The sequence below is a fragment of the Phocoena phocoena genome, chromosome 9 (assembly GCF_963924675.1).
Source record: "Phocoena phocoena chromosome 9, mPhoPho1.1, whole genome shotgun sequence".
Classification (NCBI taxonomy): Eukaryota; Metazoa; Chordata; class Mammalia; order Artiodactyla; family Phocoenidae; genus Phocoena; species Phocoena phocoena.
Window position 1 is genome coordinate 64,250,267 of NC_089227.1, and position 14,932 is coordinate 64,265,198.

At 38.6% G+C, this 14,932-nt stretch overlaps 1 protein-coding gene across 1 annotated transcript in view; it reads right to left on the reverse strand.

Annotated features, from left to right (window-relative positions):
- Positions 1 to 7,313: 7,313 nt before the first annotated feature.
- Positions 7,314 to 14,932, reverse strand: part of HERPUD2 (HERPUD family member 2) — a 42,018-nt gene continuing 34,399 nt past the window's right edge. Inside the window, exons 6-9 of the mRNA XM_065883999.1 lie at positions 12,555 to 12,677; positions 9,461 to 9,784; positions 8,633 to 8,750; positions 7,314 to 8,175 (exon numbers count right to left, since the gene is read on the reverse strand). Coding sequence (XP_065740071.1) covers positions 8,014 to 8,175; positions 8,633 to 8,750; positions 9,461 to 9,784; positions 12,555 to 12,677 — 727 coding nt within the window. The 3' untranslated portion in view covers positions 7,314 to 8,013. The remainder of the gene's footprint in view (positions 8,176 to 8,632; positions 8,751 to 9,460; positions 9,785 to 12,554; positions 12,678 to 14,932) is intronic.

The window sequence follows — 14,932 nt, forward strand, 5'->3', positions numbered from 1 at the left end:
TCTTGTTTTTGTATCCATTCAGCAAGCCTATGTCTTTGGTTGGAGCATTTAATCCATTCACGTTTAAGGTAATTATTGATATGTATGTTCCTATGACCATTTTCTTGATTGTTTTGGGTTTGTTTTTGTAGATCCTTTTCTTCTCTTGTGTTTCCCACTTAGAGAAGTTCCTTTAGCATTTGTTGTAGAGCTGGATTGGTGGTGCTGAATTCTCTTAGTCTTTGGTTGTCTGTAAAGCTTTTGATTTCTCCATCGAATCTGAATGAGATCCTTGCCAGGTAGAGTAATCTTGGTTGTACGTTCTTTCCTTTCATCACTTTAAGTATATCATGCCACTCCCTTCTGGCTTGTAGAGTTTCTGATGAGAAATCAGCTGTTAACCTTATGGGAGTTTCCTTGTATGTTATTTTTCATTTTTCCCTTGCTGCTTTCAGTAATTTTTCTTTGTCTTTAAATTTTGTCAATTTGATTACTATGTGTCTCAGCGTGTTTCTCCTTGGGTTTATCTTGTATGGGACTCTCTGCGCTTCCTGGACCTGCGTGGCTATTTCCTTTCCCATGTTAGGGAAGTTTTCGACTATAATCTCTTCAAATATTTTCTCTGGTCCTTTCTCTCTGTTCTTCTGGGACCCCTATAATGGGAATGTTGTTGTTTTTAATGTTGTCCCAGAGGTCTCTTAGGCTGTCTTCATTACTTTTCATTCTGTTTTCTTTATTCTGTTCTGCAGCAGTGAATTCCACCATTCTGTCTTCCAGGTCACTTATCCGTTCTTCTGCCTCAGTTATTCTGCTATTGATTCCTTCTAGTGTATTTTTCCTTTCAGTTATTGTATTGTTCATCTCTGTTTGTTTGTTCTTTAATTCTTCTAGGTCTTTGTTAATCATTTCTTGCATCTTCTTGATCTTTGCCTCCATTGTTTTTCCAAGGTCCTGGATCGTCTTCACTATCATTATTCTGAATTCTTTTTCTGGAAGGTTGCCTATCTCCACTTCATTTAGTTGTTTCTCTGGGGTTTTATCTTGTTACTTCATCTGGTACATAGCCCTCTGCATTTTCATCTTGTCTCTCTTTCTGTGAATGTGGTTTTTGTTCCACAGGCTGCAGGATTGTAGTTCTTCTTGCTTCTGCTCTCTGCCCTCTGGTGGATGAGGCTATCTAAGAGGCTTGATGGGAGAGACTGCTGGTGGGTAGAGCTGACTGTTGCTCTGGTGGGCAGAGCTCAGTAAAACTTTAATCCACTTGACTGTTGTTGGGTGGGGCTGGGTTCCCTCCCTATTGGTTGTTTGGCCTGAGGCAACCCAACACTGGAGCCTACTTGGGCTCTTTGGTGGGGCTAATGACAGACTCTGGGAGGACTCATGCCAAGGAGTACTTCCCAGAACTTCTGCTGCCAGTGTCCTTGTCCCCACAGTGAGCCAGAGCCCCCCCTCCCCACCTCTGCAGGAGACCCTCCAACACTAGCAGGTAAGTCTGGTTCAGTCTCCCCTGGGGTCACTGCTCCTTCCCCTGGGTCCCGATGCACACATTCCTTTGTGTGTGCCTCCAAGAGTGGAGTCTCTGTTTCCCCCAGTCCTGTCAAAGACCTGCAATCAATTCCCACTAGGCTTCAAAGTCTGATTCTCTATGAATTCTTGCTCCCGTTGCTGGACCCCCAGCTTGGGAAGCCTGGCGTGGGGCTTAGAACCTTCACTCCAGTGGGTGGACTTCTGGGTATAAGTGTTCTCCAGTCTATGAGTCACCCACCTAGCCGTTATGGGATTTGACTTTACTGTGATTGCGCCCCTCCTACCATCTCATTGTGGCTTCTCATTTGTCTTTGGATGTGGGGTATCTTTTCTGGTGAGTTCCAGTGTCTTCCTGTCAATGATTGTCCAGCAGCTAGTTGTGATTCTGGTGTTCTTGCAAGAGGGCATGAGAGCACATCCTTCTACTCCGCCATCTTGGTTCCTCTCCTCAATGCTAAATATCTTAATTTTCTGAGGGTTATCTGTTTTACTTTCTCCTTTTTGGTCAAATCTTATGTTTTTGTATTCCTAGTTATTCTTTTTTTATTGCTGAATAGACTTTGAAAAAATGATAGAGAAAATTTGAGGAATTGCATATTATCTTTCTTCAGGGGGGATTTATTTTTGCTTGTGGCTGTCCACTAAGTTTGGAGCCAATTGCCTCATTCAGTTAGGGACTGAGATGATTTGAGGCTGGGCTTCAGTCCTTGTGAGGACAGATCCATTTCCAGTTCACATTCACTCAAGGGGTAGCCCTTTGGAGATTAAATAAAAAGCCTAGGGTGTTTAAAGGACATTACTTCTTGGTGCAGCCAGAACTCTAATGTTTGTTTCCTAGGGGTCTACCAAAAATTGTGCTCAGCTTCTCTCACTTGTTCTTGAATTAGCAAGTGCTTTTAGGGGTAAAATGTGGCACCAAATGTAGGTCTCATCTGTGTGGAATATTGGTCCCTGCTTTGTTGATAGCTTTCTGACGCCTTAATACATATCTATATTCTGACTTTTCTGGTTTTCTCAGCAGAGGGCTTGGTGCAAAACGAGTTAATCACCCATTGCTGGAAGCTAAAGTCTCTATATGCTTTATTTGAATGATTAATTTTAAGGAATTCTAGTTCTGAAGTAAAATAGACTTTTTTCTGTCACTTACTACCTATAGGACTTTAAGTGAGCTCTTTAACCTCTTTGAGTCTTAGTTTCCTCATCTGGGAAATATGGAAGTAACAGTAGCACCTACCTTGAATTGTTTTAAGGATTTTTTTTAAATGCAGGTATAGTATTCAGCACAGAGCCAGGAATATAACTAATGTTCATATGTTAGTAATAACAATTTTTAAAGCATTATAATGGTTTTTATTGTTAATTATATAAATTAACACATAATGGCAGCCTCTCTCCTACGCACTCTCTGTGAGGAGTGGTAACTGGTAAAGACCCTGTACAGATCTTAATTTTTCCAACTTTCCTATGGCTTTGGAATACCTGAGTGGAATGGCTTACTGTACCACATGAAACAGTTTATGCAGGCATCAGTATGTTCATTTTGGAAAGTAGATTAGCTGGAGTAAGAGAGTTAGAATTTAGCAGCAGGATCAAGGAAGTAAGCTTTGGCAAGAAGACTCATGAAACTGACACCCTAGACTGGGGCCTCCAAGGCTTATCCCCCAAGTGTGATGCGAGACAGTAACCACCAAGATTTGCTCTGGAAGGAGTCAGATCTTTTGCTGCCCTCCCCCTATTAGGGCTGAGACCTCATTGTGCTGGGAAAAGCTTTCTATCTAAGACTCCTGGACAGTAGAGAAGCTCCAGAAACCCTAATTATTCTGGGCTCTCTTTGTAAGAAAAACCTTTATTTAAAAGATTCTATAGTGTTTTAATAAAAAAGGCTTGCATTGCTCCACAACACTTATGTTTAAGAAGCATCATCATTTATTCCTCATTTTTAAATATTTAAATGTTTTTAAATGCTACTGTTATTATACACTTTAAAAATCTATTGAGAGTGGACCTCATTTTAAACATTCTTACCACAATTCTTTTTTTTATAAATTTATTTATTTATGGCTGTGTTGGGTCTTCATTGCTTCGCACGGGCTTTCTCTATCTGCAGCGAGCGGGGGCTACTCTTTGTTGCGGTGCGCGGGCTTCTCATTGTGGTGGCTTCTGTTGTTGCGGAGCACAGGCTCTAGCTGCGCAGGCTTCAGTAGTTGTGGCACATGGGCTTAGTTGCTCCACAGCATGTGGGATCTTCCTGGACCAGGGCTCAAACCCGTGTCCCCTGCATTGGCAGGTGGATTCTTAACCACTGCACCACCAGGGGAGTCCCCCCAATTGTTTAAATTCAAAAAAAATTAAGTATTTTTAAATGTCTAAATACTGAAACATCCAAAATATTGTTTATGTGTAAGATATAAAATACAGTAAACATGCTTTGTACCCACCGTGCAGCCAGTTTCCCAGGTTGCAGTGAGAGCGTGTGATGCCATGTGGGGAGGTGAGTCCGCCAGCCACATTGGGGCTCCCAGGAAAGATTGGTAGTTGGGAATACCACATTCCAGAACCTGGTGGAGTTTTGCAGATGTATCAACACAATTCCAGATACAACAGGCCTTAAGGTCTGATTTACACCAGACTTACAGAAAGCTGACATACAAATCAGCACACCTCAGTCTTTTCTCAGTGAAGTAAAAACTGCCATGGGGCTCCCAAAATAATGAGACTCCAAATATGGCCTCTTCTCCCTTAATTTGAAAAGCCAAATTTCAAGTGATGATGAGCCAGAGCCAGAGAAACTAGTTAGAATAATGATGGGTGGTAGCATCAAACTATAGTGAAAATATCTCCAATTCTTCAGCCCTCAGATCACTCTTTCCTTTTACCCAGCTAACAAAATCCAACCCTCTCACCCATACTGCTTGACTGTAGAAAGTCTAGTCTTTATTGTGATGTGTAAGAAATGGGAAAAGTCCTGGGAAGTATTTATATCCCACCCTGGTTGTTGCTAGTCACCATTTAGCCTAGAGACCAGTGTCTGGGCTTCTGTGCTGCTCTTTTGCCATCTGGAAACCATCTCCAAGCTACCACTGCCCTCTAGGAACCATCTGGCCCCAGAATGGACACAGCTCCTCCCTTCACATCTAAAACACAGCTGACACTGGGCTGTAGTTTCTGACAAAGACTTACTGAAAGTAAGACTAACATGAGGGAATTAACAATGTAGGGAAAATAATTAAAATTGAGTAACACATTCCACTATTCTTAGAACCTTTAGCCACAGCCCTTCAGAGGGGGAGTCTATGACCAGCATCATTTTCCTTAGGCTCCAACCTACAATTAGGATGCAGAGACCTGCTCATTTCCTTCAGATGGGTGTCTCCCACAATAATGCTCCCCTCTATGAATTCTATGGCTCCAATTCTCCCCTGTCCAACTCCCGACAGAAGAAAAGAGACTGATCAATCTCATAATTATCTTTGGATTCTTACTCTACTCGCCTGCTCTATTTTAGCATGTGACCTATGGAACACTTCTTCCAGCTTTGACAGTTTATTTATTTAGTTCCCAGGTTAAAATCCAGACCCTCCCTCTGGATGCAATGACTGCATCAGCCCTGAAACAAGCCATCCCTAACTAGGGACCCAAACAGTGTACAAATGTACCATAGCTCACCCTGTTAAACATCTGTCAGTCCTATTATAAACAATGCAGTGAAAATCTTAAAAGGTGGGCTTCCCTGGTGGTGCAGTGGTTAAGAATCTGCCTGCCAGTGCAGGGAACATGGGTTCGAGCCCTGGTTCGGGAAGACCCCACATACCACAGAGCAACTAAGTCAGCGTACCACAACTGAGCCTGCGCTCTAAGGCCCGCGAGCCACAATTACTGAAGCCTGCACACCTAGAGCCCATGCTCCACAACAAAAGAAGCCACCGCAATGAGAAGCCTGCACACCGCAACGAAGAGCAGCCCCTGCTCACCACAACTAGAGAAAGCCTACACGCGGCAACAAAGACCCAACACAGTCAAAAATAAATAAATAAAAATAAATTTATTTAAAAAAAAAGAAAATCTTAAAAGCTGAATCACACATGCATGATACCCTTCCAAACCTTTTCTGATTCAAAGCGTGTGTACATTTTCAATCCCTCATGCAGTACTGAACTAACTCCTGGGTACTCTTCTGGTATGGGGGATACACTAATGAGCATAAATTCACTCCCCAACCTTATAGCTCTCATGTTTTGTAGGACAAATAAGGAAATAAATGTAAACTACCAACGGTGCTAAGTGCAAAGGCCATTAGCTGAGAGCTGATGATTAGTAAGTAGTAACAAGGCAAAGAAGGACGGGACTGTGTTCCAAACAAAAAGAACTGTCATTTTAAATGTCCTGGGGCTGGAAGGAGAGTGCCAGAATTGGAAAGCCAGCCTGGCTAGAACAGAGGTATTAAGGAGAAACACAGATTGAGAGGTTGCAAGGACTCAACCTTTCAGGATGTCGTAAAGCCATTTTTAGGAGTCTGATTTTATTCTACGACCAACAGGATAACACAGCAATTATGTGCACATTTTGAAAATCTGATACTTGCTGGAAAGGCTATGTAATATTTTACATTCCTCTGTACCTTCACCAACACTGAATATTATCATCTTACCAATTTGTTAGTTTTAACTTGTCCACATTACATTTTTTTTCACGTTTATTGCCCATGTTTGTATCTGTTATGGACTTAACGCTTGTGTCCCCCCGAAATTCATATGTTGAAATCCTAACCCCCCAATTAGGAGGTGAAGCTTTGGGAGATAATTAGGGCATGAGGGCAGACCTTTCGTGAACAGAGCTGGAGCCCTTGTAAAAAGAGACAGCAGAGAGCTTGCTTCGACTCTCTGCCATGAAGGACACATGAAGACAGCCATCTACAAGCCAGGAAGAAGGCCTTCACCAGATACTAAATCTGCCAAAACCTTGGTCTCAGACTTCTCAGCCTCCAGAACTGTGGAAAATAAATGCTTGTTGTTTAAGCCCCCAGCCTGCAGTAATTTAGCATAGCAGCCCAAGCTGACTAAGAGATTGCCCTTGCCCATTTCCTACTGGGATTTTGTCTTTTTTTTAAGCTAAATTTAAGACTTACTACCTTTTTAATATTTTTTTCCTGTTTGCCTTTTAATTATATGTCAAAACATTATATACATAAGCAACCTTTTCTTTTAGGGATTCTGCTATAAAGGTATTTTCTCCTCCCAATATTATATAAGTATTCATCTATATTTTTTATTAGTAATTTCATGGTTGAACTGCTCGTATTCAATCATGATGTTTTGACTGACATCTATAAACAGAAACCTAATTTTACTTTTCAAAGGGTTAACCAGTTACCCTTGAAATGTCACCTTTAACACTGGAAGTAAAATACTTAGAGAATAATTCATGGACTCTTCTTAATTTTATATTTTGTTCTATTATCTAATCATATATTACTGTACCAGTACCATATATTACTTTAAAATACATATCATGTGAGATAAAAGTTCTTCCATAGTAAGCTCTCCTATCCTCATTTATTCAATTTTAAGCTACCCTATAAGAGACTTACTCCTTTCTTAAGAAATACTGAATTAACTTTCACAGGGATTTTTAAATAAACTAATAAGGTTTCAGACTACCTGAGAACTAGAAGATATCCATCTGGAATGGAAAGAGGTGAAAATGACCTTGAAGACTTTAGCAACCCAAAAAACTACTAAAATTTACATAGATTTTTGCATGTAATGGGTACATTATGGAAGAGTTTGAATAAATAGCCCATAAGACAGTTTACCATAATTGACCTTTTATTTTAAAAAATTACAGGGAGCAATTTCCAGAATCTTATTTTATAAAAGTACTGCCTATATCAAACATTTTATATCACTATTAATTCCATTGAAGAGCTGCCTTTTTTTTTTAAGGTACTAATTCCAATCGATGGGATATGCCCTTAAAATAGAAAGTTTCCATTTATTCAAATGTCAAAATTAAGATTATTGAGAAGTTTATTGCTTTATGGCTGGGCAAGATGCTACTAGCACATTTTAGGTAAATAATATTCTTTGTTAAAAACTATGAGGTCATTCTGTTTAAAACTTTCAGGATAATTCACAGAAAATAGATATATGTATTCAAATTATACATTGAAGGGCTGAGATATTAGCTAGACATTTATATGTGAAGCAGCTCTTTAAAGAAGACACACAAACAGGTCTGTCTTGGTATAATATACATAATTGAAATTAATAAAACCTGGAAGACCAATATTACGCTATGTTCTGTTAAGATCTTTAAAAAAAAAAATCACACATTTAGTAGTCCATTTGTGCTTAAAATATTCATATGCATGAGAAGCTTAAAGAAGAAAAAAACACCTCTATACATGATGATGAAAAGAAAGTAATAAATTTTTTTGAAATTGCACTGTTATTTAAAACACTTTCCTAAATTCAGACCCTCCTTTGCAACTGGCACAGTTTTTCAGGTCTAATTGGCAACCTGGGGAGGCCCCTCTGGTATTAGTGAAGTAAAGAAGGTGGTGATAAAAGACCAAGCTGATGCCATTAATCCAGGCCTTTGAACTGCACTGGCATCTTCACCTGCATCTTCTCCACTCTCATCTTCAAGCCCATCATCCATAAGACGCTCCTTTCAAACAAAAGAAGAAACATATTCCTAAGTGATCTGAACAGCTACCATTAACTCATGACAGAAAAGGAGAGAGCTAAATTCTTCCCAAAGGAGGAATATGAGCATATAATAAGGAAGTGGAACTTCATGGTCATTAGAAATCTTCATTAAATCCAAAATTGATAAATTCCTCATTCAAGTTCAAAGGGATAACTGCCAGTTTAATACGATAAATTCTCACTGTGTGCATAATTTTCTTTTTAGACTATTTTTGGGAAGAATGATATTAGTTCTTTCCACTTAATTCTAATATATGACTGACAGTATTATAAGTTCTCCTAGATGAAACCACACATTTACATGTTAACTTTTCTTCAATACTGTGGAATACCCCAAGAGTCTTTTGTTATGTTGGTCTCATACAGTGCTGAAGAAACATCTATATTTAAAGTATACGAAAACCTCATTAGCATACCATTTCTTCAAGTTCTAGATTATTTGCATTCTGCACATCATTGTTGACTTCGGCATTATTGTTGGGAGCCTGTTGCTGACCTCCTTCTTGCCTAAAAGGAAACCATCCAGCTTGGTGTCTGCTCAGTAAAATAAAGAGAAAAGAAAATAAGTCACAACTGTTTTCATTTGTAACACTATCAAACATTAGTGTCCTACAAGAGAAAAATGATTAGAACTATGATAAATGAAAAGACCAAACCGCCTACTTCAGGCCAAGAACTACCCCTCTCAAAGCAGTGACAGGAAAACAGGAATCAATTGAAGTCTAAAGTTTATCATGAGCTTAACTGACTCTATGCTAGATATTAAGACAAATCAGGAGTCATAAAATCATTTTTTGATATTTTTCAAAATGAAATTCAACTAGATATTTGTTTGCCTCTTGGGAAAAAGGGGGGGCAAGGGACAGTTAGTCTGCTTATGAAAAAAAATCTGACCTATACCTATAGGACTTACTATTGATAACTATAATTAATTAAAAAGCATATCCTCTGCAAGACTGCATCATACACACCTCAAGTTTTAAGTAATTGATAGAGCATGTCTAACTGAACTAACAATTTTTATAAAAGACAGTAAAGGAAAAAATCTGCTCCTAGACAATTCTGATAAATGTTCTTACATTACATAACCTGCTTTGCTTCTGATGCCAGATATCTGAAGACCAACCAACATTCATACTCCTTGACGCAGCATTCACAACAGACTACCACATGCCAGATTCCGTGCTGAACAGTTTTAGAAAGTAATTAAAAGAAACCACACAAAGTGAATGAACATCACTCACAAATAAACCAGTAGCATGGCTCCCATTACCATGATAAACCGACTAAAAGAAGAATAGAAGTACACAATGCTAAGGAGAATTGCAGCTCGTGAGAACGTGTACATCCAGTCTAGCCAGTCTCGATTGAAGTCTTCTTCGTTTAGCACTGGACCTCCCTGTGCATTCATTTGAACATTCTCATTCATGGGTCGATTTTCTTGGGCCACTAGGTTTGGAGCTGGTGGGGGTTCTTCTCCGGGAACGTGTGCCAGATTTAGAGGCTGTGAAGCAGCAGGCTGGGCTGGGTTGGCATTTGATGTGGCCTGAGCTGAAACTGCAGCTTGACTGAAATATTCACCAAAATAAATATTAAAAAAAAAAAAACATTTATATACTATATTTTTCAAAACTTCCTGGGAAGTCATATGTATTTGTCATAAACCTAATACAGAATATCACAACTCCCGCACCTCATTTCCTAGGTAAGCATAATTCCCAGTGGAAAAGTGGGGCCAACATGGATGGCAGGAGTAGCTCAGGAAAGGATGTTCTCCCAGCCTGGTAGTCTAGGTTAGCAGGGGAGAGGTGGAAGAGATAAGAACAGCCATGTGATCACTACTGTTTCTCTCTTGCACTAAATTATAAGATAATGACAGATCTTTTTCCAAAACTTTTCACTAATGGCCTCTTTTGCTCTTCTACAGAGGATAAATGACCCCCACACCCACCACCTGTTCCTTAGACCCGTGTTTTGAAAGATTTGTCTAAAAAAGTACATTAATCAGGGCTTCCCTGGTGGCACAGTGGTTGAGAGTCCGCCTGCCGATGCAGGGAACATGGGTTCGTGCCCTGGTCCGGGAAGATCCCACATGCCGCGGAGCAGCTGGGCCCGTGAGCCATGGCTGCTGAGCCTGTGCATCTGGAGCCTGTGCTCCACAACAGTGAGAGGCCCGCGTACCGCAAAAAAAAAAAAAAAAAAAAAAAAAGGACATTAATCATTACCCTGTGTGTCCACTCTAAGTGATAAATGATTTGTATTAGTATTTTAAAATATTAACAAGATCCAGGTAACAATCCCTCAACCCCAATCCTGACTTTTGGGAACTCCATCTGGAGAACACTGGTGTAGGTCCTTATCAAGTTATGAAGAACTGTGGTCCTGAAGTTTGCTTATAATTTGATTGCTTAAAAGTCAGAATAAATTTTCCTTTAAAAGACTCCCAGTAAAAGGATAATATATCTGAAATTTGCTTTAAATTATTTAGCAAAGGGGGGAAAGTTGTAGAACCAGACTGTCATGAATTGATAAATGTTGAAAAGCTGGGTGATGAGAACACAGGGATTCATTTCACTCTTCTATCTTTTTATATGTTGAAATTTTTCTACAATAAAGTTTTAAAATCAAGATAGCAAAATAAAATAAAATAGAAGTTTTCTAGGCTACAAAAGCCTATATTTAAGCCAGTTATCTAATACATTGTATATGTAGAGGGTTCTTTCATTTCTAAAACACTTCCTATCTCATGGACATTCTGATTCATAGGTGAGTTATTTAATTAAATGTGAAAACTTGAGGCTCAGAAGTTAAATGATGTACATAAGGTTATATGATTCAGTAGCAAACTGCGATAAGCCCCACTTATCTTACACAGTTCTTTTGAGGTTATAAACAAGACAAGGGGTGTAAAGCATCTAGTGGAGTTCTAAGGACAAAGCAGTCACTCAAATGATAACCATTACTATGGCGACAGGTAAGGTATAAAGAGGCTTCCTGGAGCCAAGGGGTTATACGGGAGAGCATTAGGATATGAAGTTAATAAAGCAGGTAGCTTCCTGGGGTAAGCTCTAGAGGAAGGATAAGGATACAGACTTCACACTGTAGGCAAGAGAGCTATCAGATGTTTTAGGGGATGGAGAATGACAGACTCAATTATGTGTTACGCAAATTAACCTGGCAGTAGTACAATGAAATATAGTAAAGAGCCTAAAAGGAGAAAAAGCGATTGCAGTAAAGTGGGTCTAATATTAGAAAAGATCTTCACAAAATATTGAAAGTAAGATATAGGGAAGGACAGAAGCTAGAAACAACATACTAACTCATCTTGGTAAGTTGTTGGATTCAGGGATAACAGAAGCCAGAATCAAAACTGACTAAGGCTAAGAGCTTGGAGGATGATTAAGAAGAGACAGTATCACTGACAAGGAAGTCAAGAAGGAAAATGCACTTAAGAGGATGGTGCCGTTAAATTTCAGACATACTGCATTTAAGGGAAAGGCAAATTTCTCTATGGAAATCTCCAGCAATTAAGTGGAGACACAAGAGGAGGCACAGAAGATGAAGAACGGGAGTCATCACAGAGAGCTAACAACTAAGGCCACGGAAAAAGGAAATCCAAGATGACTGGCCCAGGACTGAATCCTATCTTCCCTACCAGACTGAGTATCACAAGGCACATGGCAGGTATACAAATACCTAACTGAACAAGAAATGTTACCATTTAGAAAAAGGGAAAAAACAAACGACACAAAATGAGTGATCAGAAAGAGAAAAAGAATGAAGAGGATGACAGAAACAAGGACAGGAAAACATTAAAGAGAAGCTAGAAATGTTAAATGAACACACAGGAAGTCCAGAAGAAAGAAAACCAAGAAACTGTATTTGGTACTAAGATTGTTCCATGCTGATCAGAAGCAAGACTTACTAAAATACCAACAGTCCAGAGAGCATATTAGCCACAACTGAGCCCTACATCAGTATGAGCCTCCCTGACATATGATTCTTTCTATTCCCTTTCTTATTCAACATCCTACCTTCACGTAGATTTGCTGCCTTCCAGTGTAAGTTTTCTCCTCTTAAATAGATAAAATGTTCTATTAAAGAAAGCACCTGAATACTGCTAAATATAATTAGGGGAGAGACAGAGAAGCAGAGAATAGGTTTAGTTGATGTGAACAAGATGTGAACCCTTTTTCCTTTAGCCAAATACTTTAAAATAATTTTTAAAAACCAATGAAACACATCAGTAAATGAAATCCCAAATCAACTTACTTAGAATCAAAAAGAAAATAAAGCAAATAACACAATGAGTAAAAAGATAAACTCAAATTAACTTACTATTGCATATAATACTGATGCGCATACATCTGTTGCCACCATAGCATCTGCAGTGGGCTGAAAGCGGGATACACTGGGAATCCAGCCGGAACAGCCTGCCCAGGAAGCTGGTTGTCTACATTTCTAAAATCGAGTAATAAAGAAATGTCTTTTAATGCTCCAGAAGAAGTTGAAAGCATTTCTCTACATTTTTATTTCTGAACTACAAGTAATCCATTGACAAACGTATTAAATCTTAATGAAAAATACTTATTTTCAGCATTCCTCAAGTAAGACATTATAGCTTATGTAAGATGACCCTGACCCCAAGTATACAGAACAAGTAACATCACAGCCCAATTTTAATGGAAAAATAAAGCAAATGTGCGGCCAGATTAAACATCTGCTATCTTCTCATTTCAGCACAGAAGTCAAAAAATACTTTCATTACATTTTTAGTACATTCTTCTTGAGAACCAAAAACCCTAAACTTGGGGGAATTAGCAAAAGGATATTTTACATTAGTAATAAAATATTATTTAAAACATAGCACCTATCAACTGTAAAATAAAAAATGAACATTATTAAAATCTGTAAAATATTTTTTAGTTAAATAACCAAGATTAGCAGACATATTTATACATGCATTCCTAAAGTAGATTAAAATTCTATTAATTCAGTAAAATTTGTGGGTGGTCACATTTAACTTTTCTTTTTTTTTTTTTTTTGTGGTACGCGGGCCTCTCACTGTTGTGGCCTCTCCAGTTGTGGAGCACAGGCTCAGCGGCCATGGCTCACGGTCCCAGCCGCTCTGCGGCATGTGGGATCTTCCCGGACTGGGGCACAAACCCGTGTCCCCTGCATCGGCAGACGGACCCTCAACCACTGTGCCACCAGGGAAGCCCACATTTAACTTTTCTATGCCTCAGTTTTCTCATCTCTAAAATGGGGCTAATAATAGAATCTTCCTCACAGGGTTGCTAGTCTGTACTCAGTAAATGTTAGCTATTTTTATTTTTACTCTCCCCTACCACTAACTCTGAATATGACTTCAAAGTGTGTAATGTGAGGTTTGCAGAAATTCGCATACCTCAAGACAACTACAGGGATAAACATATAAGTAACTGCAGAATTTGGGAATTTTGTAATTCTCCTTTTCTTCCTATTACTTGAATTTTATCTTAGCTAATATTAGTTTGATCTATCCAGAGTGAGACAAGAATAATTAACAAATTCATGAACTTTAATTTTATATTCTAAAGACTGTTAACATACAATTAGTAAAATTTGATTATAGAAACCTAATTTAGAAGAGCTTGGGAGGCTAAGACTTATCAACAAACTGTACTAAAGGCAACTTGGTGCTAGATTAAGGCATCAACTCTCCTGCATGTAACCTGATATTTCCTCATCCTTGGAGGAATAATAGGAGCCATACAGTGGCTCCCATCCTCAGAAGATCCTCCTGCCTCCTGAATGCAGCCCTCCCCACTACTTCCCAAGCTTTCCCACATACTGAATGAAGAAGGAAAAGCAGAGAATCCTCCATGAGAGTTCCTCCCAGCTCTTGATAAACAAGTCCTGTATAAGAAGAGGAAAAGAACCTTACCCCACCTATACATTTAAAAAGATATCAATTAGTGATCAAATCTGGAGAGAAAGCCATACCACTGGAGCAGAGACGTATTATAAAACATTTATATAAATGTTTTGGCATTTGTATAAATGCTGTTAGCATTTCCCCCAGTGAACTGATGCATCTGAGCAAAATGAAAACTATCTAAATCAAGTATTAGCCATAATATTAGTCAGTATCTAGGTATATATTTAAATTTTCTTAGTATTTCCAACTAAGAAAAAACTCATCCCCCTAAAAGTAGAACTCAACCGATCTCTACCACTAAGAGGAAATATAACCTCACACAAGTCCATTACTTCAACTGTTAAATGTGAAGGCTGGACTTTGTCACTGTTTTTAAAGGTCAAGGGAAGAAAAGGCCACTAACAATCACTTAGAAAAAATTACTATAGCTTCCCACCTCACCTTTCTGCAGCCAAAAACATAAATGTGATCACTGAAACTATGTTGTCAAGAAAATAAATTAATAAATTCCCCTAGATGATTCCCATATGCTTCTTCCCTTTCTCACCAATAAGTTAAAAACTACTGGACTGTATAATTGCTAAGGTACATTCCAGGCCCAGGTTGGTATACTACAATTTTCCATTGTGTTAATTATCCTTCAGACAAGATGTTATATATTTGGTACTCTACAGAAAACAAGAAAAAAGAGTTTATTTGATATGAAATTATAAAGTTACTGTTAAAGCACATAATAATAGAGTAGTGAAACATATTACATAAGAATTTAATATATTCTAGAGAATGCATCATTAAA